Source organism: Pseudophryne corroboree (genome assembly GCF_028390025.1).
Source record: "Pseudophryne corroboree isolate aPseCor3 chromosome 3 unlocalized genomic scaffold, aPseCor3.hap2 SUPER_3_unloc_28, whole genome shotgun sequence".
Classification (NCBI taxonomy): Eukaryota; Metazoa; Chordata; class Amphibia; order Anura; family Myobatrachidae; genus Pseudophryne; species Pseudophryne corroboree.
In genome coordinates this window covers 1426057-1452565 of record NW_026967517.1, presented here as the reverse complement: position 1 = coordinate 1452565, position 26509 = coordinate 1426057, and the positions used below count along the sequence as shown (strand labels likewise).

The 26509-nt window shown below is 40.6% G+C and overlaps 1 protein-coding gene across 1 annotated transcript in view; it reads right to left on the bottom strand.

Annotated features, from left to right (window-relative positions):
• LOC134983889 (zinc finger protein 260-like) overlaps positions 1–25791 on the bottom strand; it is a 185480-nt gene extending 159689 nt beyond the window's left edge. The window contains exon 1 of the mRNA XM_063949498.1: positions 24409–25791. Coding sequence (XP_063805568.1) covers positions 24409–25753 — 1345 coding nt within the window. The 5' untranslated portion in view covers positions 25754–25791. The remainder of the gene's footprint in view (positions 1–24408) is intronic.
• Between the last annotated feature and the right edge of the window lie 718 nt (positions 25792–26509).

Sequence of the window (26509 nt, the reverse complement as noted above, 5' to 3'; positions counted from 1 at the left end):
CACTAAGTCCTAACCTTACTCCATCCCCTCACATCCTGTAACCCTGAATAACTCTGCTGTTCTATCCTTATATATGTGCAGAAACATGCTATAAACTGCACATAGCAACCAGAATATAGGTCTCAAGATATTGCACTTCTGTATACCAAACACTAAGTCCTAACCTTACTCCATCCCCTCACATCCTGTAACCCTGAATAACTCTGCTGTTCTATCCTTATATATGTGCAGAAACATGCTATAAACTGCACATAGCAACCAGAATATAGGTCTCAAGATATTGCACTTCTGGTTACCAAGCACTAAGTCCTAACCTTACTCCATCCCCTCACATCCTGTAACCCTGAATAACTCTGCTGTTCTATCCTTATTTATGTGCAGAAACATGCTATAAACTGCACATAGCAACCAGAATATAGGTCTCAAGATATTGCACTTCTGGTTACCAAACACTAAGTCCTAACCTTACTCCATCCCCTCACATCCTGTAACCCTGAATAACTCTGGTGTTCTATCCTTATATATGTGCAGAAACATGCTATATACTGCACATAGCAACCAGAATATAGGTCTCAAGATATTGCACTTCTGGTTACCAAACACTTATTCCTAACCTTACTCCATCCCCTCACATCCTGTAACCCTGAATAACTCTGCTGTTCTATCCTTATATATGTGCAGAAACATGCTATAAACTGCAAATAGCAACCAGAATATAGGTCTCAAGATATTGCACTTCTGTATACCAAACACTAAGTCCTAACCTTACTCCATCCCCTCACATCCTGTAACCCTGAATAACTCTGCTGTTCTATCCTTATATATGTGCAGAAACATGCTATAAACTGCAAATAACAGCCAGAATATAGGTCTCAAGATATTGCACTTCTGTATACCAAACACTAAGTCCTAACCTTACTCCATCCCCTCACATCCTGTAACCCTGAATAACTCTGCTGTTCTATCCTTATATATGTGCAGAAACATGCTATATACTGCACATAGCAACCAGAATATAGGTCTCAAGATATTGCACTTCTGGTTACCAAACACTAAGTCCTAACCTTACTCCATCCCCTCACATCCTGTAACCCTGAATAACTCTGGTGTTCTATCCTTATATATGTGCAGAAACATGCTATAAACTGCAAATAGCAACCAGAATATAGGTCTCAAGATATTGCACTTCTGTATACCAAACACTAAGTCCTAACCTTACTCCATCCCCTCACATCCTGTAACCCTGAATAACTCTGCTGTTCTATCCTTATATATGTGCAGAAACATGATATAAACTGCACATAGCAACCAGAATATAGGTCTCAAGATATTGCACTTCTGGTTACCAAACACTAAGTCCTAACCTTACTCCATCCCCTCACATCCTGTAACCCTGAATAACTCTGCTGCTCTATCCTTATATATGTGCAGAAACATGCTATAAACTGCAAATAGCAACCAGAATATAGGTCTCAAGATATTGCACTTCTGTATACCAAACACTAAGTCCTAACCTTACTCCATACCCTCACATCCTGTAACCCTGAATAACTCTGCTGTTCTATCCTTATATATGTGCAGAAACATGCTATAAACTGCAAATAACAGCCAGAATATAGGTCTCAAGATATTGCACTTCTGTATACCAAACACTAAGTCCTAACCTTACTCCATCCCCTCACATCCTGTAACCCTGAATAACTCTGCTGTTCTATCCTTATATATGTGCAGAAACATGCTATATACTGCACATAGCAACCAGAATATAGGTCTCAAGATATTGCACTTCTGTATACCAAACACTAAGTCCTAACCTTACTCCATCCCCTCACATCCTGTAACCCTGAATAACTCTGCTGTTCTATCCTTATATATGTGCAGAAACATGCTATAAACTGCAAATAGCAACCAGAATATAGGCCTCAAGATATTGCACTTCTGTATACCAAGCACTAAGGGGTACATTTACTAAGCAGTGATAAGAGCGGAGAAGTGAGCCAGTGGAGAAGTGCCCATGGCAACCAATCAGCACTGAAGTAATATCTACAATTTGCATACTATAAAATGATACAGAGCTGCTGATTGGTTGATGGGGAAATTTCTCCACTGGCTCACTTCTCTGCTCTTATCACTGCTTAGTAATTGTACCCCTATGTCCTAACCTTACTCCATCCCCTCACATCCTGTAACCCTGAATAACTCTGCTGTTCTATCCTTATATATGTGCAGAAACATGCTATAAACTGCAAATAGCAACCAGAATATAGGTCTCAAGATATTGCACTTCTGGTTACCAAGCACTAAGTCCTAACCTTACTCCATCCCCTCACATCCTGTAACCCTGAATAACTCTGCTGTTCTATCCTTATATATGTGCAGAAACATGCTATAAACTGCACATAGCAACCAGAATATAGGTCTCAAGATATTGCACTTCTGTATACCAAACACTAAGTCCTAACCTTACTCCATCCCCTCACATCCTGTAACCCTGAATAACTCTGCTGTTCTATCCTTATATATGTGCAGAAACATGCTATATACTGCACATAGCAACCAGAATATAGGTCTCAAGATATTGCACTTCTGGTTACCAAACACTAAGTCCTAACCTTACTCCATCCCCTCACATCCTGTAACCCTGAATAACTCTGGTGTTCTATCCTTATATATGTGCAGAAACATGCTATAAACTGCAAATAGCAACCAGAATATAGGTCTCAAGATATTGCACTTCTGTATACCAAACACTAAGTCCTAACCTTACTCCATCCCCTCACATCCTGTAACCCTGAATAACTCTGCTGTTCTATCCTTATATATGTGCAGAAACATGATATAAACTGCACATAGCAACCAGAATATAGGTCTCAAGATATTGCACTTCTGGATACCAAGCACTAAGTCCTAACCTTACTCCATCCCCTCACATCCTGTAACCCTGAATAACTCTGCTGTTCTATCCTTATATATGTGCAGAAACATGCTATAAACTGCACATAGCAACCAGAATATAGGTCTCAAGATATTGCACTTCTGGTTACCAAACACTAAGTCCTAACCTTACTCCATCCCCTCACATCCTGTAACCCTGAATAACTCTGGTGTTCTATCCTTATATATGTGCAGAAACATGCTATAAACTGCAAATAGCAACCAGAATATAGGTCTCAAGATATTGCACTTCTGTATACCAAACACTAAGTCCTAACCTTACTCCATCCCCTCACATCCTGTAACCCTGAATAACTCTGCTGTTCTATCCTTATATATGTGCAGAAACATGATATAAACTGCACATAGCAACCAGAATATAGGTCTCAAGATATTGCACTTCTGGATACCAAGCACTAAGTCCTAACCTTACTCCATCCCCTCACATCCTGTAACCCTGAATAACTCTGCTGTTCTATCCTTATATATGTGCAGAAACATGCTATAAACTGCACATAGCAACCAGAATATAGGTCTCAAGATATTGCACTTCTGGTTACCAAACACTAAGTCCTAACCTTACTCCATCCCCTCACATCCTGTAACCCTGAATAACTCTGCTGCTCTATCCTTATATATGTGCAGAAACATGCTATAAACTGCAAATAACAGCCAGAATATAGGTCTCAAGATATTGCACTTCTGTATACCAAACACTAAGTCCTAACCTTACTCCATCCCCTCACATCCTGTAACCCTGAATAACTCTGCTGTTCTATCCTTATATATGTGCAGAAACATGCTATATACTGCACATAGCAACCAGAATATAGGTCTCAAGATATTGCACTTCTGGTTACCAAACACTAAGTCCTAACCTTACTCCATCCCCTCACATCCTGCAACCCTGAATAACTCTGCTGCTCTATCCTTATATATGTGCAGAAACATGCTATACACTGCACATAGCAACCAGAATATAGGTCTCAAGATATTGCACTTCTGTATACCAAACACTAAGTCCTAACCTTACTCCATCCCCACATCCTGTAACCCTGAATAACTCTGCTGTTCTATCCTTATATATGTGCAGAAACATGCTATAAACTGCAAATAGCAACCAGAATATAGGTCTCAAGATATTGCACTTCTGTATACCAAACACTAAGTCCTAACCTTACTCCATCCCCTCACATCCTGTAACCCTGAATAACTCTGCTGTTCTATCCTTATATATGTGCAGAAACATGCTATAAACTGCACATAGCAACCAGAATATAGGTCTCAAGATATTGCACTTCTGTATACCAAACACTAAGTCCTAACCTTACTCCATCCCCTCACATCCTGTAACCCTGAATAACTCTGCTGTTCTATCCTTATATATGTGCAGAAACATGCTATAAACTGCAAATAGCAACCAGAATATAGGTCTCAAGATACTGCACTTCTGGTTACCAAACACTAAGTCCTAACCTTACTCCATCCCCTCACATCCTGTATCCCTGAATAACTCTGCTGTTCTATCCTTATATATGTACAGAAACATGCTATACACTGCACATAGCAACCAGAATATAGGTCTCAAGATATTGCACTTCTGGTTACCAAGCACTAAGTCCTAACCTTACTCCATCCCCTCACATCCTGTAACCCTGAATAACTCTGCTGTTCTATCCTTATATATGTGCAGAAACATGCTATATACTGCACATAGCAACCAGAATATAGGTCTCAAGATATTGCACTTCTGGTTACCAAGCACTAAATCCTAACCTTACTCCATCCCCTCACATCCTGTAACCCTGAATAACTCTGCTGTTCTATCCTTATATATGTGCAGAAACATGCTATACACTGCACATAGCAACCAGAATATAGGTCTCAAGATATTGCACTTCTGTATACCAAGCACTAAGTCCTAACCTTACTCCATCCCCTCACATCCTGTAACCCTGAATAACTCTGCTGTTCTATCCTTATATATGTGCAGAAACATGCTATAAACTGCAAATAGCAACCAGAATATAGGTCTCAAGATATTGCACTTCTGGTTACCAAACACTAAGTCCTAACCTTACTCCATCCCCTCACATCCTGTAACCCTGAATAACTCTGCTGCTCTATCCTTATATATGTGCAGAAACATGCTATAAACTGCAAATAGCAACCAGAATATAGGTCTCAAGATATTGCACTTCTGTATACCAAACACTAAGTCCTAACCTTACTCCATCCCCTCACATCCTGTAACCCTGAATAACTCTGCTGTTCTATCCTTATATATGTGCAGAAACATGCTATATACTGCACATAGCAACCAGAATATAGGTCTCAAGATATTGCACTTCTGGTTACCAAACACTAAGTCCTAACCTTACTCCATCCCCTCACATCCTGCAACCCTGAATAACTCTGGTGTTCTATCCTTATATATGTGCAGAAACATGCTATAAACTGCAAATAGCAACCAGAATATAGGTCTCAAGATATTGCACTTCTGTATACCAAACACTAAGTCCTAACCTTACTCCATCCCCTCACATCCTGTAACCCTGAATAACTCTGCTGTTCTATCATTATATATGTGCAGAAACATGCTATAAACTGCACATAGCAACCAGAATATAGGTCTCAAGATATTGCACTTCTGTATACCAAACACTAAGTCCTAACCTTACTCCATCCCCTCACATCCTGTAACCCTGAATAACTCTGCTGTTCTATCATTATATATGTGCAGAAACATGCTATAAACTGCACATAGCAACCAGAATATAGGTCTCAAGATATTGCACTTCTGTATACCAAACACTAAGTCCTAACCTTACTCCATCCCCTCACATCCTGTAACCCTGAATAACTCTGCTGTTCTATCCTTATATATGTGCAGAAACATGCTATATACTGCACATAGCAACCAGAATATAGGTCTCAAGATATTGCACTTCTGGTTACCAAACACTAAGTCCTAACCTTACTCCATCCCCTCACATCCTGCAACCCTGAATAACTCTGGTGTTCTATCCTTATATATGTGCAGAAACATGCTATAAACTGCAAATAGCAACCAGAATATAGGTCTCAAGATATTGCACTTCTGTATACCAAACACTAAGTCCTAACCTTACTCCATCCCCTCACATCCTGTAACCCTGAATAACTCTGGTGTTCTATCCTTATATATGTGCAGAAACATGCTATATACTGCACATAGCAACCAGAATATAGGTCTCAAGATATTGCACTTCTGGTTACCAAACACTTATTCCTAACCTTACTCCATCCCCTCACATCCTGTAACCCTGAATAACTCTGCTGTTCTATCCTTATATATGTGCAGAAACATGCTATAAACTGCAAATAGCAACCAGAATATAGGTCTCAAGATATTGCACTTCTGTATACCAAACACTAAGTCCTAACCTTACTCCATCCCCTCACATCCTGTAACCCTGAATAACTCTGCTGTTCTATCCTTATATATGTGCAGAAACATGCTATAAACTGCAAATAACAGCCAGAATATAGGTCTCAAGATATTGCACTTCTGTATACCAAACACTAAGTCCTAACCTTACTCCATCCCCTCACATCCTGTAACCCTGAATAACTCTGCTGTTCTATCCTTATATATGTGCAGAAACATGCTATATACTGCACATAGCAACCAGAATATAGGTCTCAAGATATTGCACTTCTGGTTACCAAACACTAAGTCCTAACCTTACTCCATCCCCTCACATCCTGTAACCCTGAATAACTCTGGTGTTCTATCCTTATATATGTGCAGAAACATGCTATAAACTGCAAATAGCAACCAGAATATAGGTCTCAAGATATTGCACTTCTGTATACCAAACACTAAGTCCTAACCTTACTCCATCCCCTCACATCCTGTAACCCTGAATAACTCTGCTGTTCTATCCTTATATATGTGCAGAAACATGATATAAACTGCACATAGCAACCAGAATATAGGTCTCAAGATATTGCACTTCTGGTTACCAAACACTAAGTCCTAACCTTACTCCATCCCCTCACATCCTGTAACCCTGAATAACTCTGCTGCTCTATCCTTATATATGTGCAGAAACATGCTATAAACTGCAAATAGCAACCAGAATATAGGTCTCAAGATATTGCACTTCTGGTTACCAAACACTAAGTCCTAACCTTACTCCATCCCCTCACATCCTGTAACCCTGAATAACTCTGGTGTTCTATCCTTATATATGTGCAGAAACATGCTATAAACTGCAAATAGCAACCAGAATATAGGTCTCAAGATATTGCACTTCTGTATACCAAACACTAAGTCCTAACCTTACTCCATCCCCTCACATCCTGTATCCCTGAATAACTCTGGTGTTCTATCCTTATATATGTGCAGAAACATGCTATATACTGCACATAGCAACCAGAATATAGGTCTCAAGATATTGCACTTCTGGTTACCAAACACTTATTCCTAACCTTACTCCATCCCCTCACATCCTGTAACCCTGAATAACTCTGCTGTTCTATCCTTATATATGTGCAGAAACATGCTATAAACTGCAAATAGCAACCAGAATATAGGTCTCAAGATATTGCACTTCTGTATACCAAACACTAAGTCCTAACCTTACTCCATCCCCTCACATCCTGTAACCCTGAATAACTCTGCTGTTCTATCCTTATATATGTGCAGAAACATGCTATAAACTGCAAATAACAGCCAGAATATAGGTCTCAAGATATTGCACTTCTGTATACCAAACACTAAGTCCTAACCTTACTCCATCCCCTCACATCCTGTAACCCTGAATAACTCTGCTGTTCTATCCTTATATATGTGCAGAAACATGCTATATACTGCACATAGCAACCAGAATATAGGTCTCAAGATATTGCACTTCTGGTTACCAAACACTAAGTCCTAACCTTACTCCATCCCCTCACATCCTGTAACCCTGAATAACTCTGGTGTTCTATCCTTATATATGTGCAGAAACATGCTATAAACTGCAAATAGCAACCAGAATATAGGTCTCAAGATATTGCACTTCTGTATACCAAACACTAAGTCCTAACCTTACTCCATCCCCTCACATCCTGTAACCCTGAATAACTCTGCTGTTCTATCCTTATATATGTGCAGAAACATGATATAAACTGCACATAGCAACCAGAATATAGGTCTCAAGATATTGCACTTCTGGTTACCAAACACTAAGTCCTAACCTTACTCCATCCCCTCACATCCTGTAACCCTGAATAACTCTGCTGCTCTATCCTTATATATGTGCAGAAACATGCTATAAACTGCAAATAGCAACCAGAATATAGGTCTCAAGATATTGCACTTCTGTATACCAAACACTAAGTCCTAACCTTACTCCATACCCTCACATCCTGTAACCCTGAATAACTCTGCTGTTCTATCCTTATATATGTGCAGAAACATGCTATAAACTGCAAATAACAGCCAGAATATAGGTCTCAAGATATTGCACTTCTGTATACCAAACACTAAGTCCTAACCTTACTCCATCCCCTCACATCCTGTAACCCTGAATAACTCTGCTGTTCTATCCTTATATATGTGCAGAAACATGCTATATACTGCACATAGCAACCAGAATATAGGTCTCAAGATATTGCACTTCTGGTTACCAAACACTAAGTCCTAACCTTACTCCATCCCCTCACATCCTGTAACCCTGAATAACTCTGGTGTTCTATCCTTATATATGTGCAGAAACATGCTATAAACTGCAAATAGCAACCAGAATATAGGTCTCAAGATATTGCACTTCTGGTTACCAAACACTAAGTCCTAACCTTACTCCATCCCCTCACATCCTGTAACCCTGAATAACTCTGGTGTTCTATCCTTATATATGTGCAGAAACATGCTATAAACTGCAAATAGCAACCAGAATATAGGTCTCAAGATATTGCACTTCTGTATACCAAACACTAAGTCCTAACCTTACTCCATCCCCTCACATCCTGTAACCCTGAATAACTCTGCTGTTCTATCCTTATATATGTGCAGAAACATGATATAAACTGCACATAGCAACCAGAATATAGGTCTCAAGATATTGCACTTCTGGATACCAAGCACTAAGTCCTAACCTTACTCCATCCCCTCACATCCTGTAACCCTGAATAACTCTGCTGTTCTATCCTTATATATGTGCAGAAACATGCTATAAACTGCACATAGCAACCAGAATATAGGTCTCAAGATATTGCACTTCTGGTTACCAAACACTAAGTCCTAACCTTACTCCATCCCCTCACATCCTGTAACCCTGAATAACTCTGGTGTTCTATCCTTATATATGTGCAGAAACATGCTATAAACTGCAAATAGCAACCAGAATATAGGTCTCAAGATATTGCACTTCTGTATACCAAACACTAAGTCCTAACCTTACTCCATCCCCTCACATCCTGTAACCCTGAATAACTCTGCTGTTCTATCCTTATATATGTGCAGAAACATGATATAAACTGCACATAGCAACCAGAATATAGGTCTCAAGATATTGCACTTCTGGATACCAAGCACTAAGTCCTAACCTTACTCCATCCCCTCACATCCTGTAACCCTGAATAACTCTGCTGTTCTATCCTTATATATGTGCAGAAACATGCTATAAACTGCACATAGCAACCAGAATATAGGTCTCAAGATATTGCACTTCTGGTTACCAAACACTAAGTCCTAACCTTACTCCATCCCCTCACATCCTGTAACCCTGAATAACTCTGCTGCTCTATCCTTATATATGTGCAGAAACATGCTATAAACTGCAAATAACAGCCAGAATATAGGTCTCAAGATATTGCACTTCTGTATACCAAACACTAAGTCCTAACCTTACTCCATCCCCTCACATCCTGTAACCCTGAATAACTCTGCTGTTCTATCCTTATATATGTGCAGAAACATGCTATATACTGCACATAGCAACCAGAATATAGGTCTCAAGATATTGCACTTCTGGTTACCAAACACTAAGTCCTAACCTTACTCCATCCCCTCACATCCTGCAACCCTGAATAACTCTGCTGCTCTATCCTTATATATGTGCAGAAACATGCTATACACTGCACATAGCAACCAGAATATAGGTCTCAAGATATTGCACTTCTGTATACCAAACACTAAGTCCTAACCTTACTCCATCCCCACATCCTGTAACCCTGAATAACTCTGCTGTTCTATCCTTATATATGTGCAGAAACATGCTATAAACTGCAAATAGCAACCAGAATATAGGTCTCAAGATATTGCACTTCTGTATACCAAACACTAAGTCCTAACCTTACTCCATCCCCTCACATCCTGTAACCCTGAATAACTCTGCTGTTCTATCCTTATATATGTGCAGAAACATGCTATAAACTGCACATAGCAACCAGAATATAGGTCTCAAGATACTGCACTTCTGGTTACCAAACACTAAGTCGACTCCTAACCTTACTCCATCCCCTCACATCCTGTAACCCTGAATAACTCTGCTGTTCTATCCTTATATATGTGCAGAAACATGCTATAAACTGCAAATAGCAACCAGAATATAGGTCTCAAGATACTGCACTTCTGGTTACCAAACACTAAGTCCTAACCTTACTCCATCCCCTCACATCCTGTATCCCTGAATAACTCTGCTGTTCTATCCTTATATATGTACAGAAACATGCTATACACTGCACATAGCAACCAGAATATAGGTCTCAAGATATTGCACTTCTGGTTACCAAGCACTAAGTCCTAACCTTACTCCATCCCCTCACATCCTGTAACCCTGAATAACTCTGCTGTTCTATCCTTATATATGTGCAGAAACATGCTATATACTGCACATAGCAACCAGAATATAGGTCTCAAGATATTGCACTTCTGGTTACCAAGCACTAAATCCTAACCTTACTCCATCCCCTCACATCCTGTAACCCTGAATAACTCTGCTGTTCTATCCTTATATATGTGCAGAAACATGCTATACACTGCACATAGCAACCAGAATATAGGTCTCAAGATATTGCACTTCTGTATACCAAGCACTAAGTCCTAACCTTACTCCATCCCCTCACATCCTGTAACCCTGAATAACTCTGCTGTTCTATCCTTATATATGTGCAGAAACATGCTATAAACTGCAAATAGCAACCAGAATATAGGTCTCAAGATATTGCACTTCTGGTTACCAAACACTAAGTCCTAACCTTACTCCATCCCCTCACATCCTGTAACCCTGAATAACTCTGCTGCTCTATCCTTATATATGTGCAGAAACATGCTATAAACTGCAAATAGCAACCAGAATATAGGTCTCAAGATATTGCACTTCTGTATACCAAACACTAAGTCCTAACCTTACTCCATCCCCTCACATCCTGTAACCCTGAATAACTCTGCTGTTCTATCCTTATATATGTGCAGAAACATGCTATATACTGCACATAGCAACCAGAATATAGGTCTCAAGATATTGCACTTCTGGTTACCAAACACTAAGTCCTAACCTTACTCCATCCCCTCACATCCTGCAACCCTGAATAACTCTGGTGTTCTATCCTTATATATGTGCAGAAACATGCTATAAACTGCAAATAGCAACCAGAATATAGGTCTCAAGATATTGCACTTCTGTATACCAAACACTAAGTCCTAACCTTACTCCATCCCCTCACATCCTGTAACCCTGAATAACTCTGCTGTTCTATCATTATATATGTGCAGAAACATGCTATAAACTGCACATAGCAACCAGAATATAGGTCTCAAGATATTGCACTTCTGTATACCAAACACTAAGTCCTAACCTTACTCCATCCCCTCACATCCTGTAACCCTGAATAACTCTGCTGTTCTATCATTATATATGTGCAGAAACATGCTATAAACTGCACATAGCAACCAGAATATAGGTCTCAAGATATTGCACTTCTGTATACCAAACACTAAGTCCTAACCTTACTCCATCCCCTCACATCCTGTAACCCTGAATAACTCTGCTGTTCTATCCTTATATATGTGCAGAAACATGCTATATACTGCACATAGCAACCAGAATATAGGTCTCAAGATATTGCACTTCTGGTTACCAAACACTAAGTCCTAACCTTACTCCATCCCCTCACATCCTGCAACCCTGAATAACTCTGGTGTTCTATCCTTATATATGTGCAGAAACATGCTATAAACTGCAAATAGCAACCAGAATATAGGTCTCAAGATATTGCACTTCTGTATACCAAACACTAAGTCCTAACCTTACTCCATCCCCTCACATCCTGTAACCCTGAATAACTCTGGTGTTCTATCCTTATATATGTGCAGAAACATGCTATATACTGCACATAGCAACCAGAATATAGGTCTCAAGATATTGCACTTCTGGTTACCAAACACTTATTCCTAACCTTACTCCATCCCCTCACATCCTGTAACCCTGAATAACTCTGCTGTTCTATCCTTATATATGTGCAGAAACATGCTATAAACTGCAAATAGCAACCAGAATATAGGTCTCAAGATATTGCACTTCTGTATACCAAACACTAAGTCCTAACCTTACTCCATCCCCTCACATCCTGTAACCCTGAATAACTCTGCTGTTCTATCCTTATATATGTGCAGAAACATGCTATAAACTGCAAATAACAGCCAGAATATAGGTCTCAAGATATTGCACTTCTGTATACCAAACACTAAGTCCTAACCTTACTCCATCCCCTCACATCCTGTAACCCTGAATAACTCTGCTGTTCTATCCTTATATATGTGCAGAAACATGCTATATACTGCACATAGCAACCAGAATATAGGTCTCAAGATATTGCACTTCTGGTTACCAAACACTAAGTCCTAACCTTACTCCATCCCCTCACATCCTGTAACCCTGAATAACTCTGGTGTTCTATCCTTATATATGTGCAGAAACATGCTATAAACTGCAAATAGCAACCAGAATATAGGTCTCAAGATATTGCACTTCTGTATACCAAACACTAAGTCCTAACCTTACTCCATCCCCTCACATCCTGTAACCCTGAATAACTCTGCTGTTCTATCCTTATATATGTGCAGAAACATGATATAAACTGCACATAGCAACCAGAATATAGGTCTCAAGATATTGCACTTCTGGTTACCAAACACTAAGTCCTAACCTTACTCCATCCCCTCACATCCTGTAACCCTGAATAACTCTGCTGCTCTATCCTTATATATGTGCAGAAACATGCTATAAACTGCAAATAGCAACCAGAATATAGGTCTCAAGATATTGCACTTCTGGTTACCAAACACTAAGTCCTAACCTTACTCCATCCCCTCACATCCTGTAACCCTGAATAACTCTGGTGTTCTATCCTTATATATGTGCAGAAACATGCTATAAACTGCAAATAGCAACCAGAATATAGGTCTCAAGATATTGCACTTCTGTATACCAAACACTAAGTCCTAACCTTACTCCATCCCCTCACATCCTGTATCCCTGAATAACTCTGGTGTTCTATCCTTATATATGTGCAGAAACATGCTATATACTGCACATAGCAACCAGAATATAGGTCTCAAGATATTGCACTTCTGGTTACCAAACACTTATTCCTAACCTTACTCCATCCCCTCACATCCTGTAACCCTGAATAACTCTGCTGTTCTATCCTTATATATGTGCAGAAACATGCTATAAACTGCAAATAGCAACCAGAATATAGGTCTCAAGATATTGCACTTCTGTATACCAAACACTAAGTCCTAACCTTACTCCATCCCCTCACATCCTGTAACCCTGAATAACTCTGCTGTTCTATCCTTATATATGTGCAGAAACATGCTATAAACTGCAAATAACAGCCAGAATATAGGTCTCAAGATATTGCACTTCTGTATACCAAACACTAAGTCCTAACCTTACTCCATCCCCTCACATCCTGTAACCCTGAATAACTCTGCTGTTCTATCCTTATATATGTGCAGAAACATGCTATATACTGCACATAGCAACCAGAATATAGGTCTCAAGATATTGCACTTCTGGTTACCAAACACTAAGTCCTAACCTTACTCCATCCCCTCACATCCTGTAACCCTGAATAACTCTGGTGTTCTATCCTTATATATGTGCAGAAACATGCTATAAACTGCAAATAGCAACCAGAATATAGGTCTCAAGATATTGCACTTCTGTATACCAAACACTAAGTCCTAACCTTACTCCATCCCCTCACATCCTGTAACCCTGAATAACTCTGCTGTTCTATCCTTATATATGTGCAGAAACATGATATAAACTGCACATAGCAACCAGAATATAGGTCTCAAGATATTGCACTTCTGGTTACCAAACACTAAGTCCTAACCTTACTCCATCCCCTCACATCCTGTAACCCTGAATAACTCTGCTGCTCTATCCTTATATATGTGCAGAAACATGCTATAAACTGCAAATAGCAACCAGAATATAGGTCTCAAGATATTGCACTTCTGTATACCAAACACTAAGTCCTAACCTTACTCCATACCCTCACATCCTGTAACCCTGAATAACTCTGCTGTTCTATCCTTATATATGTGCAGAAACATGCTATAAACTGCAAATAACAGCCAGAATATAGGTCTCAAGATATTGCACTTCTGTATACCAAACACTAAGTCCTAACCTTACTCCATCCCCTCACATCCTGTAACCCTGAATAACTCTGCTGTTCTATCCTTATATATGTGCAGAAACATGCTATATACTGCACATAGCAACCAGAATATAGGTCTCAAGATATTGCACTTCTGGTTACCAAACACTAAGTCCTAACCTTACTCCATCCCCTCACATCCTGTAACCCTGAATAACTCTGGTGTTCTATCCTTATATATGTGCAGAAACATGCTATAAACTGCAAATAGCAACCAGAATATAGGTCTCAAGATATTGCACTTCTGGTTACCAAACACTAAGTCCTAACCTTACTCCATCCCCTCACATCCTGTAACCCTGAATAACTCTGCTGTTCTATCATTATATATGTGCAGAAACATGCTATACACTGCACATAGCAACCAGAATATAGGTCTCAAGATATTGCACTTCTGTATACCAAGCACTAAGTCCTAACCTTACTCCATCCCCTCACATCCTGTATCCCTGAATAACTCTGCTGTTCTACCCTTATATATGTGTAGAAACATGCTATAAACTGCACATAGCAACCAGAATATAGGTCTCAAGATATTGCACTTCTGGTTACCAAGCACTAAGTCCTAACCTTACTCCATCCCCTCACATCCTGTAACCCTGAATAACTCTGCTGTTCTATCCTTATATATGTGCAGAAACATGCTATAAACTGCACATAGCAACCAGAATATAGGTCTCAAGATATTGCACTTCTGTATACCAAACACTAAGTCCTAACCTTACTCCATCCCCTCACATCCTGTAACCCTGAATAACTCTGCTGTTCTATCCTTATATATGTGCAGAAACATGCTATAAACTGCACATAGCAACCAGAATATAGGTCTCAAGATATTGCACTTCTGGTTACCAAGCACTAAGTCCTAACCTTACTCCATCCCCTCACATCCTGTAACCCTGAATAACTCTGCTGTTCTATCCTTATATATGTGCAGAAACATGCTATAAACTGCACATAGCAACCAGAATATAGGTCTCAAGATATTGCACTTCTGGTTACCAAACACTAAGTCCTAACCTTACTCCATCCCCTCACATCCTGTAACCCTGAATAACTCTGGTGTTCTATCCTTATATATGTGCAGAAACATGCTATATACTGCACATAGCAACCAGAATATAGGTCTCAAGATATTGCACTTCTGGTTACCAAACACTTATTCCTAACCTTACTCCATCCCCTCACATCCTGTAACCCTGAATAACTCTGCTGTTCTATCCTTATATATGTGCAGAAACATGCTATAAACTGCAAATAGCAACCAGAATATAGGTCTCAAGATATTGCACTTCTGTATACCAAACACTAAGTCCTAACCTTACTCCATCCCCTCACATCCTGTAACCCTGAATAACTCTGCTGTTCTATCCTTATATATGTGCAGAAACATGCTATAAACTGCAAATAACAGCCAGAATATAGGTCTCAAGATATTGCACTTCTGTATACCAAACACTAAGTCCTAACCTTACTCCATCCCCTCACATCCTGTAACCCTGAATAACTCTGCTGTTCTATCCTTATATATGTGCAGAAACATGCTATATACTGCACATAGCAACCAGAATATAGGTCTCAAGATATTGCACTTCTGGTTACCAAACACTAAGTCCTAACCTTACTCCATCCCCTCACATCCTGTAACCCTGAATAACTCTGCTGTTCTATCCTTATATATGTGCAGAAACATGCTATAAACTGCAAATAGCAACCAGAATATAGGTCTCAAGATATTGCACTTCTGTATACCAAACACTAAGTCCTAACCTTACTCCATCCCCTCACATCCTGTAACCCTGAATAACTCTGCTGTTCTATCCTTATATATGTGCAGAAACATGATATAAACTGCACATAGCAACCAGAATATAGGTCTCAAGATATTGCACTTCTGGTTACCAAACACTAAGTCCTAACCTTACTCCATCCCCTCACATCCTGTAACCCTGAATAACTCTGCTGCTCTATCCTTATATATGTGCAGAAACATGCTATAAACTGCAAATAGCAACCAGAATATAGGTCTCAAGATATTGCACTTCTGTATACCAAACACTAAGTCCTAACCTTACTCCATCCCCTCACATCCTGTAACCCTGAATAACTCTGCTGTTCTATCCTTATATATGTGCAGAAACATGCTATATACTGCACATAGCAACCAGAATATAGGTCTCAAGATATTGCACTTCTGGTTACCAAACACTAAGTCCTAACCTTACTCCATCCCCTCACATCCTGTAACCCTGAATAACTCTGCTGTTCTATCCTTATATATGTGCAGAAACATGCTATAAACTGCAAATAACAGCCAGAATATAGGTCTCAAGATATTGCACTTCTGTATACCAAACACTAAGTCCTAACCTTACTCCATCCCCTCACATCCTGTAACCCTGAATAACTCTGCTGTTCTATCCTTATATATGTGCAGAAACATGCTATATACTGCACATAGCAACCAGAATATAGGTCTCAAGATATTGCACTTCTGGTTACCAAACACTAAGTCCTAACCTTACTCCATCCCCTCACATCCTGCAACCCTGAATAACTCTGGTGTTCTATCCTTATATATGTGCAGAAACATGCTATAAACTGCAAATAGCAACCAGAATATAGGTCTCAAGATATTGCACTTCTGTATACCAAACACTAAGTCCTAACCTTACTCCATCCCCTCACATCCTGTAACCCTGAATAACTCTGCTGTTCTATCATTATATATGTGCAGAAACATGCTATAAACTGCACATAGCAACCAGAATATAGGTCTCAAGATATTGCACTTCTGGATACCAAACACTAAGTACTAACCTTACTCCATCCCCTCACATCCTGTAACCCTGAATAACTCTGCTGCTCTATCCTTATATATGTGCAGAAACATGCTATAAACTGCAAATAGCAACCAGAATATAGGTCTCAAGATATTGCACTTCTGTATACCAAACACTAAGTACTAACCTTACTCCATCCCCTCACATCCTGTAACCCTGAATAACTCTGCTGTTCTATCCTTATATATGTACAGAAACATGCTATACACTGCACATAGCAACCAGAATATAGGTCTCAAGATATTGCACTTCTGTATACCAAGCACTAAGTCCTAACCTTACTCCATCCCCTCACATCCTGAATGACTCTGTTATTCTATCCTTTGAGTATATGTAACTTGCTGGAAATGTGTGTGGAGACTATGGGGTAAATTTACTAAGAATCGTATTTTTACCGATTTGGTGGGAGAATCATCACGAATGACATCGAAAGTGTAATTGTGCAACTTTTAGAATCGATTACGACTAATTTACTAAGCTGTCGTATTCGTATTTTTAGTGTGGTCCGATGTCGATGTCATTCGTGTTTTTTTTTTGTGTAATGCGGCCGATTTTGTTGTTTTGCGGCCGTGTTCTGTGGGTTTTTTTACGACTGCGTCACATGTCTGTTACGGCAGTGATTTTCCGTTCGCGGCCGCATTTTTTTTCTTAGTTTCGTTTTTGTCACTCGTCCGTGATTGGTTGTACTCGTGATGGAGGAGTGTCTGTGCACATTACTATAAAACCGCCCCAAACACACTGCACCTCGTGGGTTTAGCTAGAGGAGAGGAGAGAGGAAGGTGTCTTGAGAGTTTGGTGGTTTTTTTGGTGGATTTGTTGCGGAGATTTGAGATTGTTGAGTGCTGTACTGTGTGTGTAAGTAGTCTTGTGATACTTGTTGTGTAGTTGTTTTGAAGTTTGTCTATTTTTTTGTCTTTGTATTTTTGTTCTAGTCTATTGTCATTATTTGTGAGTGAGTGAGTGAGTGAGTGACTGGGTTGTGTGTGTGGTGTGTAGTGGTAGTGGAGGAGTGTGTTTTCTGTTTTTTTTTTATCTGTGTTTTGTGTTGTTTGTGGTGATTATGTCACAGTCAGAGGTGAGTGAGGTGGAGGAGGTTAGTGAGAGGGAGGAGGTGAGTGAGGTGGAGGAGGCTAGTGAGAGGGAGGAGGGGAGTGAGGAGGAGGAGGGGGTGCCTGCTGCTGCATTCTCCAGTGACAGTGATGGTGCTGTGGCTCCGCAGCCACGCACCACTACCAAAACTGGGCGCAATGTGAAATTTAGTTATGCCGAAAACATGGCATTGGTGCGGGAGCTAATGAGGCATCATCGGCAATTGTTTGGGCAGGCTGCTGCCAAGGTGTCCTCACGTCGAAAGTCGGTCCTGTGGGCCAAAGTTTTAGCAGCAGTCAATAGTGAGGGTGTTGTTAGGCGGAGTGAGGACACGTGCAGAAAAAGATTTTACGATATTAAGCGCCGTGTCAAGGCCAAAATGGCCAAGGAGGCCAAATCAGCCCGCCAAACCGGGGGTGGTCCCCCTTTCCGGGCCACTTATCGCGATTGGGAGGAGCCAGTGCGGCAACTTATTCCCGCTGAAGTGGTGTCAGCGATCCATGTCCGTGATTCGGACCGTCCAACGCAGGATGGTGAGTTTTTTTTTTTTTTTTAATTGTGCAAAAATGAAAAAATGTTAATGCAGCTAATTGTTACTGTGTTTTTTAATATGCATACACAATTGTGTGGGTGATGTGTTGCAGGCCTGTAGCTGGAAAAGTGTTTCTAATCTACAAGTCCCATCATGCATTGGCTGTTTTTGGCGAAACTGAAAGTTCAATCTGTAGCAGTGTATGCTGTTATGTGTAGTTATTAGCCATAATCTGTGATTTTGCTTGCCCAGGTTTTTTTGGATGTCCCAACTTTAATTTTGCATTTGTACATATAGCATTTTTTTTTTTTGGTTACAGGTGTGTTTTGTTTGGGTGACTTTAATTGTGCAAATTATCTGCAATATATTGTTGAAAATTACAATAGGTTTCAGGATTAATTATTTAAATAGTAAACACCAAATTAATGAGCAAAGAATAGCGTAAACATTACTGATTTCTAACAACTTTATTTGCCAGATGTTTACATTAGAGTAATGTTTTTAACATAACAATGAGTATTCAAAGTATGCTCATAATGTCTTGTGTAATTTTTATACAGTACGCCAGAGAAGCGACACACAAAGGCCACAGACAGGTGATCAGGATGCTGGGATTGCAGGTAAGAAATCACTGTAGTCACATATTCTGCAAACACATAGAAGTACAAAATATTAATGTTCTTATTTTCACATAGGTCCTTCTTCTGCTAGCCGCCCTCCTATAAGGCGGCCATCACTGGGCTCTGTGACTGTAAGTAGGAGGCCCAGTAAGAGTCGGCGTGTGGAGACCCAATCTGCACCTCCTTCTTCACCACCCAGACGGCGCATCTCGGCAGTCTTGCCCCAGCCACCAGAGGCCATTTTGTCTAGTCCCCAAAGTGAGGATCCCCAATCACCTCATCTGTCTGGTGAGTTGTCAATTTTGAAATCCACAGTCAAACCTTTAGACACAGTACATTTACTATGATGTCAGAAGTTTTAAAGATGGCATGTTTCCCGTAGCAAACAATCAGATTCCAGGTATTATCTTCTTGAAGGTGGCCAAACAAGTGAAGTCAAGTCTTTTTGGTTGCTATGGGCAACATAACAATGTAAAATGATCAACCTCCCAAATAATTTGAAGACACAGACGTGCATCAAAATAGATTTGTGGCTTTCGGACAGGACTTAACCACCCCCCCTCCCTCCACAGCATTATAGTGTTCACACACCTCCCCTGTCCTGGATGTAGACTGCTTACCTGATCCGCTCCTCTGGCCTGTCCAGGTGAGCAGTCTATATCCTGGACAGGGGAGGTGAGCTAACACTATAATGCTGTGGAGGGTGGAAGTTCGGTGCGGAACCCGCCAGTCCGTCTCTGTGCACGCCTGTGATGGCACATATGTGTTTGTAAAGGAAAGATTGCTCAACTTTAAAATTTCAATAAAAGGACAAGCAAAGATAATGAATTGTAACTAAACATTGCCTGTTGGACACCCCATACAGAACCAACCAGCATGGGCGCCGACGACCAGCAGGAACAACACCAACAACAAACATTTAGCCTGCACCTTACCCCCGTTGTACCTACCCAGCAAACCCAGGCGCAGGATATGGGCCAAGCTTATGCAAGTCCACCAATGATTGCAAATCCAACCCAACCACAAATGCCCAATGACTTTTGGACCAGTTGGGCCACCCAACAGTCCATACACACTGCCTGCCTGAACACACACACACAACACCTTGCCAGTCTGCCCCATCATCTTCCGCGCATTAGCAGGAACTCGGGCAGACTGATTGTTCAGGTAGGCAGAATAGCTACTTCGATGGAGCAAATCAGGGCAGATAATACGCAAATGCTCGCCAATTTAACACGCATCATCGATGAGCAGCAGCGGCATCAACAAGCCCTGATACAAGTAATCCAGCACAATCAGGTCGTCAATGAGACTTTGTCAAGAATTGTGGCAAGTCACACTGCCAGTAACAACCAACTTAATGCAAGTATTCATTCATTGAGCCAAAGCATTACTCTGATGTCTGCACACCAACTCAGCTCCAGCTCAGGAACGAATACCCCTATCCAGACCCCAGTTACCTCCCCTGTTCGGAGATCATCACGCACACGGCCCAGCGACCCCGGGCAAACCACAACACCCAGCACCCAAAAGAAAAAAAAATAATTCACACCTGACCTTTGTAAAAAACAATAAAAATTTGACTACTGTCTTCACCTAATTTTCTGTGTCCGTGTCATATATTGTAAAACACGCTATGTGTGTATGGTTTAACAAAAACGTGACAGGCGCAGCCTCCGCGGCACCTGTTCAACCTGCTGACCATGTTCACTTACCTGGGCCAGATTTCTTGAAGAGTCATGGAGCACTCACAGGTAACCCCCAGCAACCCAAAAAAAAACATCCACACACCACAGCAGCCATTTTTTAATGAGAGATACTCAATTAGTGCCTGTGACACTTTTATAGGGCCAAACATTCAGGTGTGAGTAATGGATAATTGACTACACATGTAAACACGCTTTTCAAATGCAGGTCTGTTTTTTTTTGGGACTTTTTTACGATTTGTAATTTTTCACGGCAGTGTTTTGTGTTTTTTTGCTTTGCACTTCTTAGTAAATGACCGAGATTCGTATCTAAACAGGCGTAATTTGACCGATGGTGTATTCATTCGTAATTTTTTACCTATACCGGGAAAAAATTACGAATGCCCTCATCACTGCCGTGATTAGTGTTTAGTAAATGACCGAGATTGACCGAGATGACACTTTGAAGAAAAAACGCCATCTCGGTCAAAATCGGAAGCTTAGTAAATATACCCCTATGTGTAAAATTATGCACTATATAAATAGAATATTGAATATGTCTTTGTGGCTTTTCTGTGCGATTGCGTATGCTACCGTATATACTCATACCACGTATCAATACGTGAACCAGTGTACGTAGCGGGCGTGGATGGTGTTTGCATGTGGTGTGTATGTAATATTTTTGACTTCGACAATACAACCCTAATTCACCTACACAAGTAAAAAAAAAAAAAAACTGAACCTTTGAACAGACATCATTTATTCAAAAAAAAATAAGATATCTATATACACCCCACTATTCACACAAGCACACAATCAGACATAGCCACAATCACAAGTACTTACAGTCACTATTGGTGGTTCTGGGCTCCGGCCAGTTCAAGGGAAATCTCACAGTCACAATGGCAACGTGTGTACCCACCTTTACACACCAGACGGGGTATTTATACACAGCAACACTGATATTATGTGGACACAAAAGTAACACTACAAGGGACACAGTAACAGGAAATTGTTTCTGTCACCATAGCGACAATTATCTGGAAATAAGATAATACACAGACACATAAAAAGACTCAACGGACATCTTTTGTTTTTAAACAACTTTATTTCATATTTTTAATACACAGATTTCTCTCTATATTTTAAACTTAAAAAATACTTTACTCTGCACAACAGCCTATGGGGGTCATTCAGAACCAGCCGCAATAGCGTCTCGCAACAGTTTGCTGGTGGTGGTAATATATACATGCGCACATTGCGGTCACATCCCTGAGGGGTGAACGCGGGTGGGCCGGTACCATTTTCCAGGGGCTGCGTGATGTCACATCTACGATCATCTCTGATTAACCCCCTATAAGCTTCCAGAGTGCACCTCATATCTCATCTTTTCCAAGTTACTACAAATGATATGAGATCGGTAGCAGCACTACTTTCAGGATTATTACACAGAACACACATAAAGGCTGACACAGCAAATAACAGTAACACATACAAGGGATCAATTAGAAATAAGGAAGCATAATCATCATTAAGTCTAATTATCAACTGATTCTGTGCGGGACCCATACACCTCTTTACTGCCTCCAGCAGCCCCTGGTACTACACTGCAGCCACCCGCCCTGTCTCCCCCTCACTACTACCACTCGCTGTCTCCCCCACTACTACCACCTGCCCTGTCTCCTCCCACTACCCCATCTTCTCACACTACTGCCACCGCCCTGTATCCCCCCACTACTGTCACTTGCCCTGTCTACCCCTCTACTGCCACCACCCTGTCTCCTTCCACTACTGCCACCCGCTGTCTCCCTGACACCTTAGCTCTTTTTTGGGACATGATTACCCACATAGACACTGCCTCCAGCAGCCCCTGGTACCGCACTGCAGCCATCCGCCCTGTCTCCCCTGACACCTCAGCGCTGCTTGGAGACAATATTACCTATGTAGACACTGCTCCAGCAGCCCCCACTAATGCAAAGGTGCCGCCTACCCGACATCTCAGCACTGCTTGGGGAATTGATACTGCTAGTTACAGTCCTTCATCTGCAGATGGAACCGAACAGGGCGCTGCTTCTGGTACCTTGGACCCTGGTCATGTAGGGCTGGGAGAGTCAGTGAGATTATGTAATATAGTCACCATCTTACAGGCAGCCGGTGAAGGGAGCAGAGAATGGGTGTTATGTGGCAGGAACGGGCTGGTTAGGTAACAGCCTGGCTGCTGCATTCTGTACAAGCTACAAGCGGTGCAATTCTTTTGCTGGGAGACCCAGGTAGAGGACATTGCAGTAGTCACTGCGTGATGATACAAGTACATGTATGACTGTAGGTAGATCTTCTGAGGGAAATAAGTGCTGGAGTCTGGCTATGTTCCTCAGATGAGGATCTGATTGTGGCTGATATTTGATGTCTAAGCGTGGAAGTCAACTGTTTGAAAAGTCGGTTGGGGGTGTTTTTTCCGGTCTAGTAGATAGGAAAAAACAAACACCTGACTTTTCAAACAGTTGAATACCCCCCAAGTATCACTCCACCATCCAGGACACCAAGGGGGAAATTTACTAAGATGGGAGTTCTATTTAAGATGGGATGTTGCCCATGGCAACCAATCAGATTCTACTTCTCATTTATCTAGCACCTTATAGAAGATAATACCTGAAATCTGATTGGTTGCTATTGGCAACATCCCATCTTAAATAGAACTCACATCTTAGTAAATTTATCCCCAAGATTCCGCACATGATCAGCATTTTGTTACTCTGAACCTCCAAGCTTAAGTCTGTTTGGTTTGCAAAGCTGAGCTGTAGCCCTGCCCTTTGTTGGTGAGCTTCTATCAGAAGGACCTGTTGCATGTATATTGCAAAAAGCATAAGAGATAGGACAGAATCTTGAGGAACATTACATGGCAATGATAAGTATACTCCAGAAGATTAAAATGGTTTCTCACCTGAGTGAAGTCTATTGTGTGCAACAAAAGCTTATTTCTCAGAGTATGGAAATGCCTGTGTGACTTCTCTGATGTGTAACAAGATGTGATTTCTGTGTAAAACATTTCCCGCACTCAGAGCATAGAAATGGCTTCTCACCTGTGTGACTTTGCTGATGTGTAACAAGATGTGATTTCCGTGTAAAACATTTCCCACACTCGGAGCATGAAAATGTCTTCTCACCTGTGTGACTTCTTTCATGTTTAGTAAGATTTGATTTGTCTGCAAAACATTTCCCACACTCAGAACATGGAAATGGCTTCTCACCTGTGTGACTTCTCTGATGTGTAATAAGATCTGATTTCCGTGTAAAACATTTCGTACACTCAGAGCAAGAAAACAGATTCTCACCTGTGTGAATTTGCTGATGTGTAACAAGTTGTGATTTCTGTGTAAAACATTTCCCACACTCAGAGCAAGAAAATGGCTTCACACCTGTGTGACTTCTCTGATGTTTAACAAGATGTGATTTGCGTGTAAAACATTTCCCACACTCAGAACATGGAAACGGCTTCTCACCTGTGTGACTTCTCTGATGTATAACAAGAACTGATTTCCCTGCAAAACATTTCCCACACTCAGAACATGGAAACGGCTTCTCACCTGTGTGACTTTGCTGATGTGTAACAAGATGTGATTTCCGTGTAAAACATTTCCCACACTCGGAGCATGAAAATGTCTTCTCACCTGTGTGACTTCTTTCATGTTTAGTAAGATTTGATTTGTCTGCAAAACATTTCCCACACTCAGAACATGGAAATGGCTTCTCACCTGTGTGACTTCTCTGATGTGTAATAAGATCTGATTTCCGTGTAAAACATTTCGTACACTCAGAGCAAGAAAACAGATTCTCACCTGTGTGAATTTGCTGATGTGTAACAAGTTGTGATTTCTGTGTAAAACATTTCCCACACTCAGAGCAAGAAAATGGCTTCACACCTGTGTGACTTCTCTGATGTTTAACAAGATCTGATTTGCGTGTAAAACATTTCCCACACTCAGAACATGGAAACGGCTTCTCACCTGTGTGACTTCTCTGATGTATAACAAGATGTGATTTGTATGTAAAACATTTCCCACACTCTGAACATATCAGTGGCCTCTCACCTGCCTTACCTGTGTGTGGGTTAATAGGCTTTGTGTTCTGTGTAAAACATTTGGCATCTATAGAACAGGGAAACTCTGTATCTACTCTCAGAGCTGTAACAGATGCACCAATATCAGAGTGATCAGGAGAACATTTCCCAGGATCAGAGGGATCAGCTGATAGAGCTGGATGTATCATTGGGGTAATGGGGTTATCTCCTGGAGAATCCGGTCTACTGTCATTATCTTTTATGTCACAATCCGGGGATAACATTAGATGTCCTTCTGAGATATTCCTGCTTGTGTGTCCATCTGCTGGAAATAAAATACATTATGGAAATGTGACATTTTTTGTAACAATATTAATCTTGTAAACAATAGGATAAGACGACTCTCTGGGACACTTAATTGTAAATGTGTGGGTATAATAAAACAATTTTTAATGAAGGCTTTATAATATTGTGTCTCAATCATTGTGTCCACCCTCCTGAGAATACTCACAATAACAAATATAATATTATAATAAGACTTAGATATACCTCTCTCTTATAACTAACCATGAAACATCAATAGAGATGTAGTCACTCGCCAAGTCCTATGTCAGCACCAATGTAAAACAATATATGGGGAACATATCGTAGACTCTAGATGAACAATAACATCAGTCATATGAGCTGATAGATCAGAGAAATGTCTCCTAACGTTACTCCTGGAAGCATTGGTAAGGTAGCATTCCTTTATGTGTGTGCTCATACGCTGGTAAGCCTGTACATGTGTTACTCACCCTTATATAAGGTATATTGCTACAGCAGAGTAGGTGTGTGGAACAAGGTATTTTACATGCAATACACCATATAATACACTGTAATCATCATCATCATCATCTGATAGGTTATAATACACTGTTACACCCCATCATCAGTGTCTTAACTCTATACTCTCCATAGTAATAAGGATGATGTGTGTACGGTAAGTATGATACAGAGAATTACATATCAGAATCTATACAGCTGCAGCCATACTTCTGCTT